The sequence below is a fragment of the Callospermophilus lateralis genome, chromosome 6 (genome assembly GCF_048772815.1).
Source record: "Callospermophilus lateralis isolate mCalLat2 chromosome 6, mCalLat2.hap1, whole genome shotgun sequence".
Classification (NCBI taxonomy): domain Eukaryota; kingdom Metazoa; phylum Chordata; class Mammalia; order Rodentia; family Sciuridae; genus Callospermophilus; species Callospermophilus lateralis.
The window spans coordinates 101902735-101921599 of NC_135310.1; the positions used below are offsets into that span (position 1 = coordinate 101902735).

Below are 18865 nucleotides of genomic sequence, written 5' to 3' on the forward strand. Positions count from 1 at the left end.
CAGAGAGTGGCGCTGTCCCTAAAGGGACAGAGATGTGATCTGCCTTCAACTGCTGGAGGCGCAACACCACTTAGCTCCAGCCAGATGCACATCACATAACAGGTGACCTCAAAATCAAATTGAAGCAAGCTTTGTGGCTGCTCATTCTCATTCACTTTTAGAACTGGAAACCATCACGCTGATACTTACAGAACCTGCTGAATTAAAATGGGAACAGAAACTGCCATCCACATATTTGAATTGTTTTATTTCAGAAGAAACCACTGCAATTATTTTATTTTAATAACAACTTGCTCAGGATAAATCCACCATTGTTGTAGAAAAATCAGGATATAACAGAACACAGTATATAAAAAGTGAATGAGTGGGTTGAGGGTAGAGGGAGGAAGATAAGAGCTTCTTAAAATAGATAAAACATTTAGAGAACCTGTGACTAAATGAAATACTTATTGACCTAAAAAAAAAAAATACAGTCAGGTGTTGTTTTCAGATTCAGATCTATTACAGACTTGCTAATTTAAAAGGGGGAGAGAGAGAGAGAGAGAGAGAGAGAGAGAGAGAGAGAGAGAGACACCAAACAAAAACGAAAAAGTTAGAAAATACCTACAATTTCTTCAATACAGTCACAACATTCCTGAAAACAGAATATTAACTGTATCAACAGAATGAAGAGTGACAACAGTTTACTCTGCTTGTAGCATATGTTCTGGCCTAGCATGTGGAAGGCAGGCAACCCAGAGAGATTCTCCTACATAGGAGCAAATAAGGACAGGGGAATGGCAAGGGGGAAAAAAAAGAAATGTAAGATATGCTCATCAACAGGAATCTATTTGTGGTATATAACACAATGAAATATTATTCAGATTTAAAGAATAAAATTATGGCATTTGCTGGTAAATGGATGGAGCTAGGGAATATCATGCTAAGCAAAATAAGCCAACCCCAAAAAACTAAAGGCCAAATGTTTTTTCTTATGTGGATGTTAATTCACAATAAGGGGTGGGGCTAGGGTAGAATAGAGTTACTTTGGATTTGGTAGAGGGAGTGAAGGGAGGGAGACAGTATGGGGTAGGTAGGATGGTAGAATGAATCAGACATTATTACCCCATGTACATATATGACTACATAACCAGTGGCATTCTACATCATGTACAACCAGAAGAATGAGAAATTCTACTCCATTTATGTATGATGTGTCAAAATGCACTCTACTCTCATTTATAACTAATTAAAACAAATTTTTAAAAAGGAATCTATTTCTGAAGTTTATACTTTCTTTTGCAGTGTTTGAAATGGTTTCTATACATCTTCACATTTAAAACAACGCTCCCTGAAAAATACAATTTGTAGCATAAAATGGTGACTAGAAAATATAATAGTAGTTCAGTTCCTTTCCACTTCAAAAATAATTACTATAATCTGGCATCAAAGTATGTAGTATTTCACTACTAGTGAGTAAAGGCAATAGTTTGTTTTTTCCTATGTGAACCTCTTTTCCTAACTAAAGAGAAGGTAAAATTAAGGCAGAGAGAAGGCTTATAATGGGAAAGCAGAGAGAGCAAGCTCTGGGCCAAAGACTGTCTAGCAGGAGCACAGGGAAATGCTTCCCTTTGCCTATAACATTTTAACAGTGATGGTGACATGGAATCTCTCCTATTATAATGTATGAAGTCCAGCCACTTGGGCAATGTGCTAAAGAGAGTGTTCAACCTGGGCCTAGATTAGGCTGCAAGAAAGGAGGGAACAATGAGTTTACTGTGGCAAGTTTCAAGTCCATCTGGGTAAAAAATGCCTTCTGCTACACTTCTGATGTGGGTGTTGGTAGTTGTTACAAAGATTAAAAAAAAAAAAAAGGCAAATTGTTCATAACTAAGGAGGAGGACTTCAAGGCACACTAGATTTACTGCTTGCCAGAAAGCTTTTCTTAGTACATACTCAGAAGTAAACACAAAATCCTCTCAGCAGCCCTCATGCCTGGTTTTAGATTTCATTCAACTAGCCAAAAGCTACAGACCACAGACACTGATCAGCATCCTCAGGTTGGACACAGGACAACTACCCCAAGCATCTAATTAAAGCTAACCTCTAGGAAAGAGCAGGAAATGGCCCTGCTGGTAGGGGTCTGCTTACCTGCAGTGTGATCCTGGAACTGCCAATGATTTGTGCCAAAACTATCTTATTCTTAAGTTCTTGTTAACTCAAGTTTGCAAAATAATTAGCTAAGGAATGCATTCTCTGGCCAAGGTTTATCTAAATGCAGTGCTACTTTCCTCATAAGAGAAATAAACTCAACTTCTTTGGTATGGTACACTAATACTAATCAGTGTTTCTTTAATTTAAGCTACCTATCTTCACAATCTGTCATACTGCTGATTATTATTTGCTTCTTTCTTTAAATTGACTTTAATTTGAATAAGATTTAATTTTAAAGAAAGCAAATTGTTTTAAATCACCAACACGAACACAAAGCTATTATCACTACCAGAAATAGAAGATAAATACAACAAAAATACAATTTGGTATTATAAACCTTTACAGAAGGCAACCCAAAAAGAACAGAATTAGGAAAACAGGATAACTTTCTCATCGTCTCAACGGTTTTCTCACCGTTTCTCACCGTTTCTCAATTTTTAATTCAATATTAAAAATTGCAGTTTTGCAGTACCACTAAAAATCATTTCTAGCTGTGCCAGTGGTATATGCCTTATACTTTAGAGAAAACTAAACTAAATGGATAATGATATAGCACTGTGATGTAAGTCAAATTACAGCATAGACTATAAAATTCAAATTACTAACCCTTAGGGCAAGAATCATGATGCATTAAGAAAGTCTGCACTAGATCCTTGGACAGTAAGATCCCACTAGGGGGTAACATCTTTTCTCAGACAAGCAGAGGTCATTTTGCTTGAATAGTAAAGAATCAGTGAGCAGAGGGAAAACACATAGAGTCTAGGCATTAAAGCACATGCATGTTCTCACAGAAAACAGCTCTCACCCTTAATTCTAATCCTGTAAAATTTGGTGGACAAAATTTTAACAACACATTCAGATACCAAATTCATATACTACATTCCAATCTAGTTTCTTTTTATTCCCAAATCACGGTCTGGCCACATCAAGGGCCAGCACTGAGGTCAGAGCGTAGGGCCCAGCCCCGGTCCTCCCTGCCAAGCTCTCTATTGGGACCTCAGAAACAATCCACATGGCGGCAGAGACCCATAGCTACCCTCCTTCTCCCAAACACCACTCTTCTCTTTTCTAACACAGCATGTAATTTCCTTGACTTTGTGCCTGAAGTATCAGAAACCAAAGCCACAAAAGTCAGTGTCTAGAGGTCTTGGTAGTTCTCCTTGGCCCAGGAAATAAACCTGTGAAAATTTCACTCTTTCTCATTTACCGACTTTTTTTAAAAAAGAAAAGAAACACAAAATATATCTTTTCTCCCTCACTTAAGCAAGGAAACATCAGTAAAGGTCTAATTCTGCTCCTGGTATCAAAGCAACCTTGGGCTTAAGTCATCTCTAGGATCTCTCCCTTTAACCAGGAATATCCTGAAGATTTCCTACCTTCCACATGGGAAGGTGCAAGGATCCTAGAAGCAGAGCAAACATGGGCCCGTAACCATATGAAGACTGAAGGATAGTTAGTAGCAGGCTTCTGAGTGGTGGCATCCAAGTTCTTGCTAACTCCAAGTGTTTGATGGACAAGCTGGTTTGATATCCATGAGTGCTTCTTAGCAAGGCAGACTCTCAACACCTACTTCAGAACTATTGCTAATAGGTATTTTAACAAAATTCTCAGGGAATCCATTGATTGATCAAGTCTGGCATGCATTAACCCAATACATTTGGGTGATCTGATATCAAGACCCCTCCTTCCTCCTCCATGGACAAAACATTGCTTTTTATTTTTAGAAAATTGGGAATTAAGGAAATCTTTGAAAGTCTATCATGAGGTGGCCAGCAGGGGAGACTGGGGTTGTGGCTCAGTGGTAGAGCACTCGCCTACCATGCATGGGGCACTGGGTTCGATCCTTAGCACCACATAAAAATAAAATAAAGATTCAATGTCCACCTAAAACTAAAAAATAAATATAAAAAAAAAATAGGTGGCCAGCCCTTGTTATGGTCCTGCTATAACCCAGAACCCAGGGGCTGGGCAGAAAATCAGCCTCTGATCAGACAGAGGCATCTTTAATTGGGGCAACAGAAAACCAGAGGTCAGAGAGGCCTCCGGACACCAGCCCCGGTCCCTTACAAATGCCTGCTTTTGCACAGTGTAGGGCTGTCACATTACTTCTCAGGCTACAAGCTTCATGACCTTTATGTACCAACTCAGTTGCCTTGAAAAGTCACATTAATGTGATTTTATCTGCAAATAAACAAACAAAAATAAAATAAAATGGGAAAGGAAGCAGTGTGAGATTTGACTGACCTGGAAACAGCCCAAGACCCATGTTGATTAGGGTAAATGGTGGGCTTGTTCTGTTGTCATCTGTAGGGTTTTCGGTTATTGTTGTTTGTTTTTTACAACCTCAAAGAAAGCTGTATACTCTGCCACCCACTATGCTGCCTTCCCCACCATCCCAATCAACCAAGCAATCACCCACCCACACACAGACACACACACACCTTTATGCTACTGATCCAGGTAAAGACTCTGTCAGTAAGGGAAGGGGACAGTTTGCTCCTCTCAAAATTTCCAAGAGCCTGATACGAAGGTACAAGATCTGCAGGATTCTTCACAAAACTCCAATACTTGTGACAATGAGGATTGGAAATGAGGAATTTAAAACATGTACAGGGTAGGCATCCCAAAGAGAAGAACCACTTTTGTGTTCTAACATTGAATTCCGAGAAGCCTAGCTTCTTTTTATCAATATGATGGAAGGCAAACATGAACATGTGGGCTGAGGCAGAGAGCCCTTCTTTCTAGCTGTGAATGTTTGAAAAGGAAGAGCTAAGAACTGGTGAGACAAGTGGCAGCTGACCAGTGCCACTTCCCACAGAGCATCCCATTAGAGTTAATAATAGGACTGGGAGCTTTCTCCTCTTTCTTAAGTATTTCTGGATCCCTGCTTATTTTTCATATCTAATGCCAATTTCAAAATTGCTGTTTTTATTTTTTCAGTTTTCATGATTTCAGTGACCATTTTACATAGTTGCTGCTTCCTTCTGGAGTTAACAGACAGTCGATCTTTATAACTGAGGTCACTACTATGACAAGAGAGTCGCTTCCATCATGTAGCCCGTACACAGGTACACTTCAAGACTTAGAGGCCCTTTTGGCCAGGCAAGGCCTCAAATGCCTGCCCCACCCCAACCACTCCAACTCCCATGTAAGTGCTCACCACCAACTTTGGTGTGAAGGTTAGGGCTTTGCTTTGCACTACTTGCACTTCCCTCCCAAGGCAGCCAGCCTCATGGTGGCCCATGACTTGTAGCCTGAGTCCTATGGTTGGCATATAAAGATAAGCTAACTGTTCCTTGCTTACAAATGTGTTATTGGCAAATATCACATCAGGGAAAGAAACCAAAAAGTGCAGAGAAAGAGGTCACAAGACCTTGGTGTGAAGATGCCACTACAAGCCAATTCCAAAAGAATAGCTCTGTCCTTCCCTCCCAGAATAGGAGGGAAGGACAGAGCACCTACATCAGAAGCCGATGTACTCTAAGACAAAGACTGTGGACCCCTAAAGATAATGTCAAATGTGAGCTCAATTGCCAGTGCTTTTGGAGTGCCAGTTCCATTCCCATCCTTTCCATTCCCATCCTTTCCGTCACCACCTTACCTAAGCTGATTTGGGTACCCGTAACCCCACAAACCACTCTAAAATGAGCCAAAAGAAAAAAACAGGTTTGTTTTTGTTTTCCTATTTTTCCAAATACCTTCAAGGTAAGAAAAGTAAAAGTAGATACTATCACATGGTTTGGCCAGAAGATAGCTGTCAATTTATGGGATCTGATAAAAGACAGCAGTTTAAAAGCGGTTAAAAGGAGGAAAGGATCATTTTTCTTCAATGTGTTTTCAAATACTGATCATCATTACTGCATTGTAACAATGATCCACAGAAGAATATGGTATCTGAGTCCTGGGGTTTCTGTTGAAGACAAAAGATTGTTACTATACAGAAGTAAGGTTCACTGGAAAAAAAGATTACTTTAGGAAAGCAAAAGCAAAAAAGGTAGTAATCTGAGAGAAATCATTATCCAGACTATATTTGGACCTATCCTGAGGGAATTTTATGAGAGTCCTTACAAGAATTGAATTCCGTCAGTAGCAAGAACAGCCAGAGCTGCCATTGGGACTTTCTCAATCCTGCATGCCCTAAGAAGTAGACCTGGAGGCCCATGCAGGGAGCTTTAAAGCATTGACCTGGATTTCAACAAGGTATCTGTTTAAAAATAAAAAGTGTGTGGATATAAATACCTGCTGAATGTTTAATAAGAAGGAAGCAATATAATAGTGAAATCTGAAAATTAAACTAAATTCATAAATATACCACACAAAATCTGGAGGGAGCCACTGAATTTCACTATCACTAAGTCCAAGCTTTTGTAATTTGACAGAACCACCACCAGCCTAATTAGAAATAAATTAAGATGACAGAAGATGCCAGAACATGTCTGCTCACTGCAGTTAGAACACACTAAGGCATTGAGCCAGAGCCAAGAGAAACCAACCCTCCCCAAGGGCAGACTTTCCCACCTGCAGCAGCACCCAGACATTCACCACCAGCCCTCAAGGTCATGTTCAGCACAATGAACAAGTTAGGTCAAATGACTTCCCAGCCAAAGCTTTACTCCAAGAATCAGATTGAACATACCTTGAAAAATCTGACAGCTAAACATTATATTATAAAAAAAAATTGAGGGTAAATGCTTATAAGTTGACTGAACTATTAAAAATGCACAAATTTCCACAAATAACAAACATGCATAGCTTTCTCATAACTACCAGAAAAGCATCTCCAATAACATTTATCCACCAATGTAGGTAGATAAATGTATATTAATGTATATTAAAATGTATATATAAATGTATTTTTTAAATGCCTCCAGCATCTGAAGAGACAAATGGACAATCCGAATCTAAGCAGAATCTTTTCCTTACCATTTCGGGACACATCAAGTTCCACCAGTTGCATGAAGTTTGCTATTTCTGGAGGGAGCCGCTGAATTTCATTATCACTAAGTCCAAGCTTTCGTAATTTGACTAGCTGGAAAAATTGCTGAAAGACAAAATAGTTTTACATACATTTTATATGTATTTGCAGAAGAAGCTTTTTGGCAAATAGGAAATGTAACACAATGTGTCTTTTAAAACTAAGACTGTACCACTGTCAATTTCCTGATTTGGGTAGCGTACTAGAGTCATGTAAAGATATTGTCATTGGCATAGATGGCAGGAAGGACCTCTCAGTAGTATTTTAACAACTCCCAATTAATCTATAACTATTTTAAAATAAAAAGATTTTAAGAATCAATGAGCAACTTAATGAGATTAACAGTCATCCCTTTTAAACTGTTTTATAGTTATGTCTTCTACATATGAAAATTGATGTTAAACCTGTAATATTAGAAAATGCAGAAATAAGACTAAAATACTTTTAAAAGTGTTTTTAAAGAAATGACTGCACACAACAAACTATAATAAATATTTCACAAATACATATAGGAGAGAAATACTCTTGATCAAAATCTAAAGTGTCTGCACTTCCATCAACCAGGACAGAATGAGCATGTGCCGTTTTTCTTCTACAACCTTTTTAAATGAACTAAAATGATACTACAGCCATTTATATGGAGATACACATAAATATAAAACCATGTAATAATCCCATGAAGACAACTGAAAATGAGAGGGGACAAGAAGCAACAACATGCAACCAAATTCTTGAAGCTTTAAAACAGATGGGTGAATGGTAACTAACAAAAGAACTAAAATGAAGCTGAAATTTAATCCTGTGCGGTAAGAAGCCAAAAAGAAATCAGATCCAGGTACCTCTGAAGAACTGCCTGAAATTTTATATTAAAAATAGTTAAACCCTCATATTCTCTTCTCTACCCTGCAGAGCCAGTCAGGAAACTGGAAACTTCCTTCCTAGAAGAATTAACTCCAAGCACAGCTTAACAAGGCAGAGGGCAAGGATAAAGTAACCCCACTAAAACCAGGGACCCAGTCACAGTCTGATCAGTGAGATCACACCTGCTCTTTTGCCCCTAGGGAGGCCCCAGTCTTGTGCACAGACCTACCCAAGCCAGTGTCTCCAGAGAAGCTCCAGGTCAGCCTCACCCATGTACACACGCGAGCGCACACACACACCTCCTCACCCCCCTCTCCAGCACTTGGAACTTAAATTTAGAGACAGCCTAGATTGTCTGGGCACTTGAGAAAGGGCCACAATATGCAAGAAAGAGAGTGAGCAAACATACACTCCTCAAACAAGCAAACATGACACAGGGACAGAGGAAAACTTCATCAACCCAAAAATATAATCGCCATCCTCAGAAAAATCAGATGAAGCAGCATGAATCCATATGAAGCATGAATTAGACATAAGTTCTTAGAAATTAAAAAATGCAGTAGCATCAACAAAAGAATTTAGTAAGCGAGGTTAAAAAATAAAGTTAATAAAATCTCTCAGAAGGACAATAAGAAAGGGAAATGGGAGAAAAAAGACAGAAAAACCAAAGAATCAGTCCACTACATTTACATAACATGTCGTTCAAAGAGAAAACATAGGAAACTGCAAAACATGCTTCTGATTCAAAAAGGCACACCACCCAGCTAGGAAAGAAAATGAATGAAAAGAGACACAACCAGGGAATGCTGTAAAATTCCAGAACTCCAAAATCAAGAAGATTCTAAAAGTTCCCAGAGAAAGCAGAAATAAAGGAAAAGGCCATTAAAAAAAAAAAAAAAATCAAAACTGGAAATCAGAATGGCACTGAACTCAACAGCAATGCTGAGTGAAGCACTGCCTTCAAAACCCCAAGAAATCATTATTCCCAGCCCCAAACTGCACACCCAGCCAAGCTGTCAATCAAGTATGAAGACAAAATAATGGCCTTGCCAGACAGTCAGTCTTGAAAAAAATATCTTCCCTGCATTTTTCTCAGGGATTCATCAAAATGTGAACCTACATTTAAAAGAAAGAGATAAGATCCAGGAATCAAAGAATGCAACAAGACAAGAGAAAGATTAAAGAAATGTCCAGGACCATACCATGAAGGGAATTTTAAGATGTCAAATGAGCCGCAAGCCCTGAGAGCAACTTGTGCATACTGGAGCAAAATGTACAGGGTCCTCAAGGGAGTTTTGGAAAATACACACACACACACACACACACACACACACACACACACACATTTGAGGGGTTACTTTATGTGTTTGGAAGTATCAAGAGGAGTTTTACAACAATGTCAGAACACTTACTGAAAAACTAGAAACAGGAATAAGGAAAATAAAGCAAGCAAAAAGACATGGGGGTTACTAATCCCTGGAAGAATATGAAATATAAGAAGATATAATCATTTTATTTTATACACATACACAATATGATTTGGTTACAAATACTTCTTAACACAGTCATAATATTAACCATATCAATATTGATAAAACCAACTTGTGCCAATACTGAAAAGATAAAAAAGAATTGTAAGAGCTAAAGCCTCATCTTCCAGAAAAGGAAATCAATAGATAACTGTTAAGAGAGAAAAAAAAATCACACATTACCAAAATAAAGCCATATATTTTCACAAATAGGCAAGAGCTGAGTATTCTCAAAAGCCACCAACAGTCAGGAGCGAGAAAACAGAAGCCTCTTGCTGCTGTTCTTCACTGTCGCACTACACAGCTTATTGGATTTTTCTAACTATTTGCATATATTACTTTGCTAAAAATAGAAATTGGATTTACAAAGGGAAAAAGTCTCTACCAGATTACAGGATACTCTAAATGTTAATTCTGAATAACATTTAGTAGGCTTATTCTCCTTTTTATTGGTAAAAGGCATTGATATTTATATAAATATATAAGAGGGTACTGCCTTCTGGAAAACAACTGGCAATATCTGTTGTAGTAATACAACTGAAAAAAATACAGCCCGCATATTAATTATCTGCAAAAATGAAAAAGTACGAAACATATTTCAAATGAGGGAAATGATTAGCATGTTGTTAAATAATTCAATTAATAAAAACGACTATTATAAAGATCACAGAATTTGAAAAAGATTTACAATACAAACAAAACTTAAAAAGACCTCAAAATTTCAGATATACTATGTAATAAAAGGGCTATGTATATAAGAAAACACAGGCAAAATACTTGTCTAACACAAGTAACAAATATATTACATAAATAATTTTCTAATTATTTTATAAATAGATATTTTAAAATAAAAAGGTCTATGAATCTGAGCAAATGACTGCTACCAATTAGCTATACATAATAATGAAAAAATTGCTAAATAAATAAATAAAGACTGATCCTTTGTATTTCTCTAATCATATAGTTGAGATCTGATTTCTTAAGAGAAGGTATTGAAATGTCTTTATGCTAGCTGTAGTAAAGCATTAGCTAACACAAAAGCCATTCAAAAGAGTCACATATTTGAATAATTGAGCTTATGCCAGTTGTTCAATGAGTCTGACAGTTTCATAATACATCAATGTGTTTACTCAAGCATGAAAAGCTCACTTTGTTTTCCAGCAAAGGCGTTTTACCAAAAGTACAAAAAACATCACCAATTCCATACATTCAGGGACCATTCAGAAATTACACAAGAAATCAAGTCAATAAGGTACTTAGATCTGCAGTGAACAGGACGTTAGCTTTATGTCTGTGGAAACGAAAGCCCACAAATCCCCACAGCTGTTAGGAGTCATAACAACAAACAAATTTAAGGTTTTGCTCTGCATGTCAAAGCATCCTCAACTAGAGCCTGCCACAGCTACCACCTCACAGTCAACTTGGGAAAGCGCACCAGATGTAAAAACAACACTATGTGACATGATCCCCAAATGAAACCAGTTACTCCTCAATTCTTACTTCATTATCCTGATGTGATCTTAATACGGTGTTCAAATACTTTAAATTACCTACTTTCTTCTAAAATGGATACGATGCCACTAAATTATATCAAATCCTCAAATTTTCAATTTCCTCAGATAGTGGGAGAAAAAAACTCAGTAGGCCAAAAACCTTTCTGCCTTGCTTTTGAGATCAGCCCGGGCACACGAAGAACAATTCACGTAGCCGTCCTGCCAGGGCGCCTCGGCACAGAGCGGTCATGTGATAGAACACACAGGCCCCATTCTTCAGCTCCACCGTGTTGATTACAGCCTGCTGACCCACTTAGAGTACGTTCTGTGCAATTATATGCAAGGAAACCCACATCGCCTTGGGTTGTTACTCCATGCCAGCCTTCTTGGGGCCACCATTATTTTTAATTGATATAGATTCTTTAATTTGGCTAAACAAAATGCTTTTTTTTTCCTATTCTCTGTTTCTGACAAGATTCGTTTTCCTTCTCTTTTTGGTAGTAGCAGTAGCTCCCTTCTACTTTTTAGAAAGAGGGGAAAAAAAAAAAAAAAAAAACTATCTCAGTTCCAAAAGAGTTGTGTCCTTTTTTTATTATTGTGTCCTCTGGCCAAAATCTCTCACATGTATGTTTTCCAGAATACATGTATAAGAATGAAAAATGTGCTTGCCAGAATTATTCACAATTGCCCCAAACTGTAAATAATCCAAACACCTGACAACAGTAGATCTGATACAGTATATTCTTAGAATGAAAATCTACACAGCACTGAAAATGAAAGTTGCTAGTCATAATGTGGACCTATTTCAGAGACAGTTCCCAGCAAAGACACCAGATACAAAAGAATATTACTATTTTATTCCATTATATAATGTTGAAAAGTACCTAATCCATCTTGTTTACAGATGCACAGAGGGTGTAAAAACCTACAAAGAAAAGCTAAGAAGTAATTACTATTAAATCGGGTTAGTGTCTACCTCTGGATGTAAGGGAGTTGACTCTGATAAGAAGCATGCAGTGGGCTTTTGGAGACCTGGCAATATTCAGTTGCTCAACCTGAGTGGTAGTTACAAATGCTCACTTTATAATTTGCCATAACCCAACTACATACATTTAAGCACTTTTCTATACACATGGCTTTATTTCCCAATAAGGAAGAACTTTTACTGCTTTAAACTACTTACTATTAGGAAGGAAATTACCAATTAGCACCAAGGACAGCTTATTGGATTTTTCAAACTGTTTGCATATTACTTTGCACTACTTTCAAACTATTTGCATATATTACTTATTACCATTATCATTACTTATTACTTATTATCATTTAATTCAACAGAGTGAATGATAATGAAAAGCAATGGCATTGCATCTAGAGGAGGACATAGAGGAGTAAAGTGACCATTATAACCAAACTGTAACACCAGTAATAACAATGATACAGCAGTTAGCCTTTACTGCAGGATTCTTTATGCATGGCTAAGAACTTTGCAGATTGCATTCTTCAATCACCTCAAAGGTTGCAACAATGCTACTAACTACACATAACAGCCATTGCTACAAAATGAGCCATCCAAACTTTCTGGCTCAACTTTTAAAAAGTTTTTCTCACTAATCCTCACTGCCTCACTCATGTCTGGCAGTTGAAGCTACCTTTCAGCTGAAACAAACCTTTTCAACTGAAAAGCCTCTGTCCTCCTTTAAGTTGGAGGGGCTTCCTTACTGAGGTTCTCAGAGCAGTATTCAAAAAGGGTAAAGATAAAGGTTGCAAACACTGTTTGGGCCTACACTTTGACATCTGCATAATATCACTTCTGCCACTTTCTAATGGTCAAGTCACAAAGTCAGCCCAAAATCAGGGGCAGAGAAATAAGTCTCTGCTAGTAGATGGAAGGAACTGTGAAAGATACATTAAAAAGAGGTATGAGGTTTTAAAAAAATGGTAAACTAACTATTCTACCACAAAACAAAGTAGAAATCTCAGCTATTCCACTGAAGAATACATTTAAAAACTAGTTTAATTATGTTACAAAAGTCCATGGTTGATCACAGAGTGATCACTTCTCTAAAAATATAAAAGATAAAATACTGAATAAAATTTATAATAATTTTTTACACATGAGAATGATATAGACAAGGAGAAAGCCCAAGAAATACCAACAGAATACTAAAAGAAGCAGTTTGACTAAAGCAGAGAATTCAAATAACTATAACTCATATCCAGAATTTGAGTCAAAAAGGGTTTTAGCAAACACTAAAAAATAAAAACCATTAATTAAATAAGTATTAATAATACTTTTCTCCTTTGTGTTTTGGTGAAGAGCTGTAGGACAGGAATGACCCTGGGGGAAATCACTTGACTCCTCAGGTCTTCTGTTTTCTTGTGTAAAAAAAATAAACATCAAGTGATCAAAAGGTCCTTTTTATTCTACAAATTATAGGACTACATTTCAAAATACCTTCACTATATCACAAGAAAAATAAAAATCTTATCAGCACATAATTTAATATTAAGAATGGCATCAAAATGTATAAAATTACAGAAAGGCGATTAGCAGTTGCCTAGGAAATGGAAAATGATTGCTGATGAGTATGAAGTTTCTTTTGGGGTAGTGAAAATGTTCTAAAAAAGGCTGTGGAGAGGCTGAATAACTGTTCCTATATTAAATACCATCAAATATGTGCTTCCCACAGGAAAATTGTATGGTTTGTGAATAATATCTCCATAAATACATCAAAAATGCATAAAACTGATGAACAACAATGGAAAAGAAACCTTATTTTTTTAACAAAACACTAAGCTGGAGATACACAGATATTTTTACTTAATTGAACTCCTATAATCACCAGTGAGATAAGGATGTATATCTCCAATTAACAGATAAAGAAACTGAGGTCCAGCAACATTTAGTGACTTCTTTGACACAGTACACTGATTGACTACATTCTTTAAAAAAAAAAAAAATCCAAAATATTACCATGTTAAGAGTATCATAAAGTATAAATTCTTAGGTAGCTACCTAGCTAACAACAACAAAAAAAAAATTGTGAAACTACTTCTAATTAGCCATATAAAATGAAGTCATCTAGGGAGAAAATCTTAAGCTAGTAAAGGAATAACTACTAAAATTATGCCAGTGCTGTGTTCTGTCTTGATTAATGAGTTGCAAAGGAAATAAAGAGCATGCTAATTAATTCTGCATGTGAGAGCACATAAGTGGCATTGCTGTCAATCAATTCAGGCAGAGTAAGTAGACATGAAAGAAATCTAGACAGATAAGCCAGTGAATCAAATTCTAAAGAAGCATGGGTGTGGAGACATAACAAATATCCAGATAAAAAGCCTTGGGCAAGAGTAAGGCTGAAAGAGATAGGGAAAGTAGAAGACAGAATCTGGTACAGGGTTATAATATGAAATAGCAAAAGAGCATCTGAAGAAAAATGCCTTGGTCTAGTTTTTGAAGGGAAAGGAGGAGGTATTACTGAGTATGTCCTGGTTAAACTTGAAAGACAATACTTCCTATTCAACTAGGGATTAGGATATTTCAATAACACTGAACAAATTCCAGAAATACAAAATACAAAATAGAATGACAAATACTGAAAATTTTGATGGAAACCAAGAGAGAAGGGATAGTTATATTACAGTTTAAGTCAAAAACTATAAAAAGAGATAAAAGGACATTATATAATGATGAAAAGGTAAGTTCATCAAGATTATATAACAACTGTTAAATATATATATGCATGCAGTCATCATCAGAGCATCTAAGTATATAAAACAAACACTAAAGGATCTGAAGGGATAGATATAATGCAATATAATGATAGCAGGGGAAGTCAATACCCCACTTTCCACAATGAAAAGATCATCCAGACAGAAAATTAGTACGGAAACACTGGACTTGAGCAATGCTTTAGACCAAGAACAGAATGTACATTGTCCTAGAATGCACAGGGAATATTCTCCAGGATAGATCACATGTTAAAGAGCAAACCAAGGCTCAGCAAATTTAATAACACCCAAATTATATCAAATATCTATTCTAACCATAATGGAATGAGACTAGAAGTCAGTAACAGAGGAATTTTGGAAAATTCACAAATACATGGAAACTATCATCTTGCTGAATAACTAGGAGATCCATGAAGAAATGAAAAGGAACCTTAAAAAAAAAAAAACAGAGACAAACAAAAATGGAAATACAATATACCACAATTTAAGGAAGCAGCAAAAGCAGTTCTAAGAGGGAAATTCATAGCAATAAACATCTATGTAAAGGAAATAAACAAAAACTTCAAATAAATGCCTAATGTTATTATTCAAGGAAGTAAAAAAAAAGAAAAATGAACTAAACCCAAAGTTAACAGAAAGAAGGAAATAATAAAGATCAAAGCAGAAATAAGTGAAATAGAGACTAGAAAAACAATAGAAAAGGTCAATGATACTAAGAGTTGGTTTTTCAAAAACAAAATGACAATCCTTTAGGTAAACTAAGGTTGATAAATTACTCCAAAGCAGAAATGAAAGAGACCTCACAACTGATACAACAAACACAAAGGATCATAAGAGACCACTATGAACAATTACATGCCAACAAACTAAATAACCTATTAGAAATGGATAAACTCCTAAACACACGCAACCTAAAGACCAAGTCATGAGAAAACAGAAAAATCTGGATAGCCAATAATGAATAAAGAAACTGAACCAGAAAAAAAAATAGTAATAATTTAAAAAGTCCCTCATCAAAGAAAAGTCCAGCACCTAAAGGTTTCATGGTTGAATTCTACAAACACTTTAAAGAACTAATACTAATCCTTCTGAAACACTTTCAAATAAAGAGAAAAGAATATTTATAAATTCTTTTTATAAGCAACATTACCCTGATACCAAAACCAGACAAGAGTATTACAAAAAAAAAAGAAAATTACCCATCAATAGTCAATATCCTTGATGAATATATATGCAAAAATTCTTAATAAAAATGCCAGCAAACCAAATTCAACAACCCACTAAAAGAATCATCTACTATTATCAAATGGCATTGATCTCTGGGATACACGGATGAACATCAACATGTTTTCATGAAAAAAAATTTCAACAAATTAGGTATAAAAGGAACATACCTCAATGCAATAAAGACCATATTATCACAGACAACATACTCAGTGGGGAAAAGGTAGAAGCTTTCCCTCAAAAGCTACCCTCTCTGGCCACTTCTAGTCAACATAGTATTGGAAGCTTCTGCCAAAGCAACTAAGCAAGAGAAAAAAAAGAAAAGGCAGTCAAGGGCTGGGGTATATACCTCAGTGATACAGCATTTTTGCCTGGCATGTTCAAGGGCCTGGATTGGATCCCTAGCACTTCAGAGATTGGGGGGGGGGCGGGGGGGAGCAGGCAGGAAAACAAAAATAAAATAAAAGGTATGCAAATAGGAAAAGAAGTGAAACTGTCACTTTTTCCTAATGACATGATCTTATAACAAACTCTACAGATTCCACCAAAAAACCTGTTAGAACTAAGAAACAAATAACATAAAAGTTACAGGATACAAATTCAATACATGAACAACAGTATCATTTCTATAGACTCAAATGAACAATCTGAAAAAGACATCAGAAGTACAATCCCATTTACAATAGCTTAAAATAAATAACTAAAGACATGAAAGACTTGTACACTTAAAACAATAAAATGTTAATGAAAGAAATTGAAGATGATAAAAGTAAATGCAAAGAAATCCTAAGTTCATGGATTACAAGAATTCACATTATTAAAATGTTCACACTACCCAAAGTAATCTAAGAATTCACTGTAATTCCTGTTAAAATTCTTTTTCACTTTCACAGAAACTCACCATAAAATGGAACCACAACAAAAAATTCAAGTAGCCAAGATAATCATAAGAAAAACACACAGAGACACATACACACAAAGCTGGAGAAATCACACTACCTGATTTCAAGCGATATTACAAAATCTAGAAATTAAAATAGTATAGTACTTTCAAAAAAGAAAAGAAAAAGACACATCAACTAATGGAACAAAGCAGAGAGCCCAGAAATGAACCCACATGTGTACAGTCAATTGATTTTCACCAAAGGTGCCAAGAATATGCAATGGGAAAAACTGCAGGCTCTTCAATAAATGGAGCTGAGAAAAGTGGGTATCTACGTGTAGAAGAATGAAAGACATCGGGCTCTTATCTCACATTAGACACAAAAATCAATGAAAAATTGATTAAGGACAAAATCTAAGAGCAGAAACTATAAAATTACAAGAAGAAAACACAGGAGAAAAACTAAGCACCACAGTCTGGGAAATAATATTTTGGATTTGACCCTCAAAACGCAACAAAATAAAAAAAAAAAATCAGACAAATAAGATTATGTCAAACTAAAAAAGTTCTGCACAGCAAAGAATAGTATGCAGAGACAATGTACAGATTGGGAGAAAATATTTACAAGTCATGTATCCAATAAAGGGTAAATGCCCAAAATACATTGGAAGCTCAGCAACTCAACAGTTATAAAAAATGAAAAAATTTAAAAAATGGACAAGAGACCTAATCTGAACAGACTTTTCATAAAAATGGCCTACCAACATAGAAAAAAATGCAATATCCTTAATCATTAGGAAAATGCCAATTAAAACCATGAGAGATCATCTCTTACCAGTCAGAACCACCACCATCAAAAGATGAAAGATAAGTTTTGATGGACATAGAGAGAAGGTAACCCTTGCACATAGTTGGCAGGAATGTAATTTAGTCCAGCCATTATGGAAAACAGTATGGAGGTTCCTGAAAACACTGAAAATAAAACTGCCACAGGATCCAGATACACTACTGGGCATTTTTCTAAACAATTTAAAACCAGTTGGTTGACGCGAAGTCTGCACACCATATTTACGGCAGCATTCTTAACAGCCAAGTTATGGAATCAACCAAAGTGCCTGTCAACAATTGAGCAGGTAAAGAAAATGGGGTTTATATACACAATGGCATACTATTCCACCTTCTAAAAAAAGGAAATTCTGTCATTTGTGGTAACATGAATGGAACTGGATACTTAGCTAAGTGAAATAAGCGAAGCACACAAAGACTGGATGTTCTCTCTATACCAGATCTAAAACAACTGAACTCATAGAAACAGTAGAACAGTGGGTGCTAGGATGGGGAGAATGAAGAGATGATGGTCAAAGGGTACAAAATCTCAGGGTGTGACACACACACATGTCATATTATGTAGTATATAGTGAATACAGTTAATAATAGAGTATTGTACATTTTAAAATTGCTAAGAGAATTCAACTGTTCTCACCACAAAAAATGTTAAGTATTAGAGGTGATGGATATGATAACTGGATTGATTTAGTGATCCCACAAGGTTTCATAAATCATAAGATTACTTTGTATCCCATAAACTTATGCAATTAATTATAAACTGGCAGTTTACCATAAAAAAAAGTTTGAAATACTGATTCATAAAATAGAAAACTTATATCTGTATACCATTGGAAAGGTAATAGATAATAAATATGAAATGAGATAAAAGGTTTAATTTCTCAATAAAACTAACCATTTGTTCTATAATCTGAAACTGGGAGACATTTTCCCTTGCCCATTTATTCAGAGAATAAATGCTGCTAGGAAAACCGGATATACACATGTAAATAAATGAAGAAGATCATAGGAAAAAAGCTTCTCTTGCTCTAGAACATAATTTTTAATAGGCTCATGTTTTCAGCAGCACAAGAAACCTTTTCTTTATGTAACAACAACCACAACCACAAAAAGACTGTCAACTCATTTC

At 36.0% G+C, this 18865-nt stretch overlaps 1 protein-coding gene across 1 annotated transcript in view; it reads right to left on the minus strand.

The window, feature by feature from the left end:
* Positions 1-18865, minus strand: part of Lrrc1 (leucine rich repeat containing 1) — a 123799-nt gene that overhangs the window by 68352 nt on the left and 36582 nt on the right. Inside the window, exon 2 of the mRNA XM_076860078.2 lies at positions 7117-7234. Within this exon, the coding sequence (XP_076716193.1) occupies positions 7117-7234 (118 nt within the window). The remainder of the gene's footprint in view (positions 1-7116; positions 7235-18865) is intronic.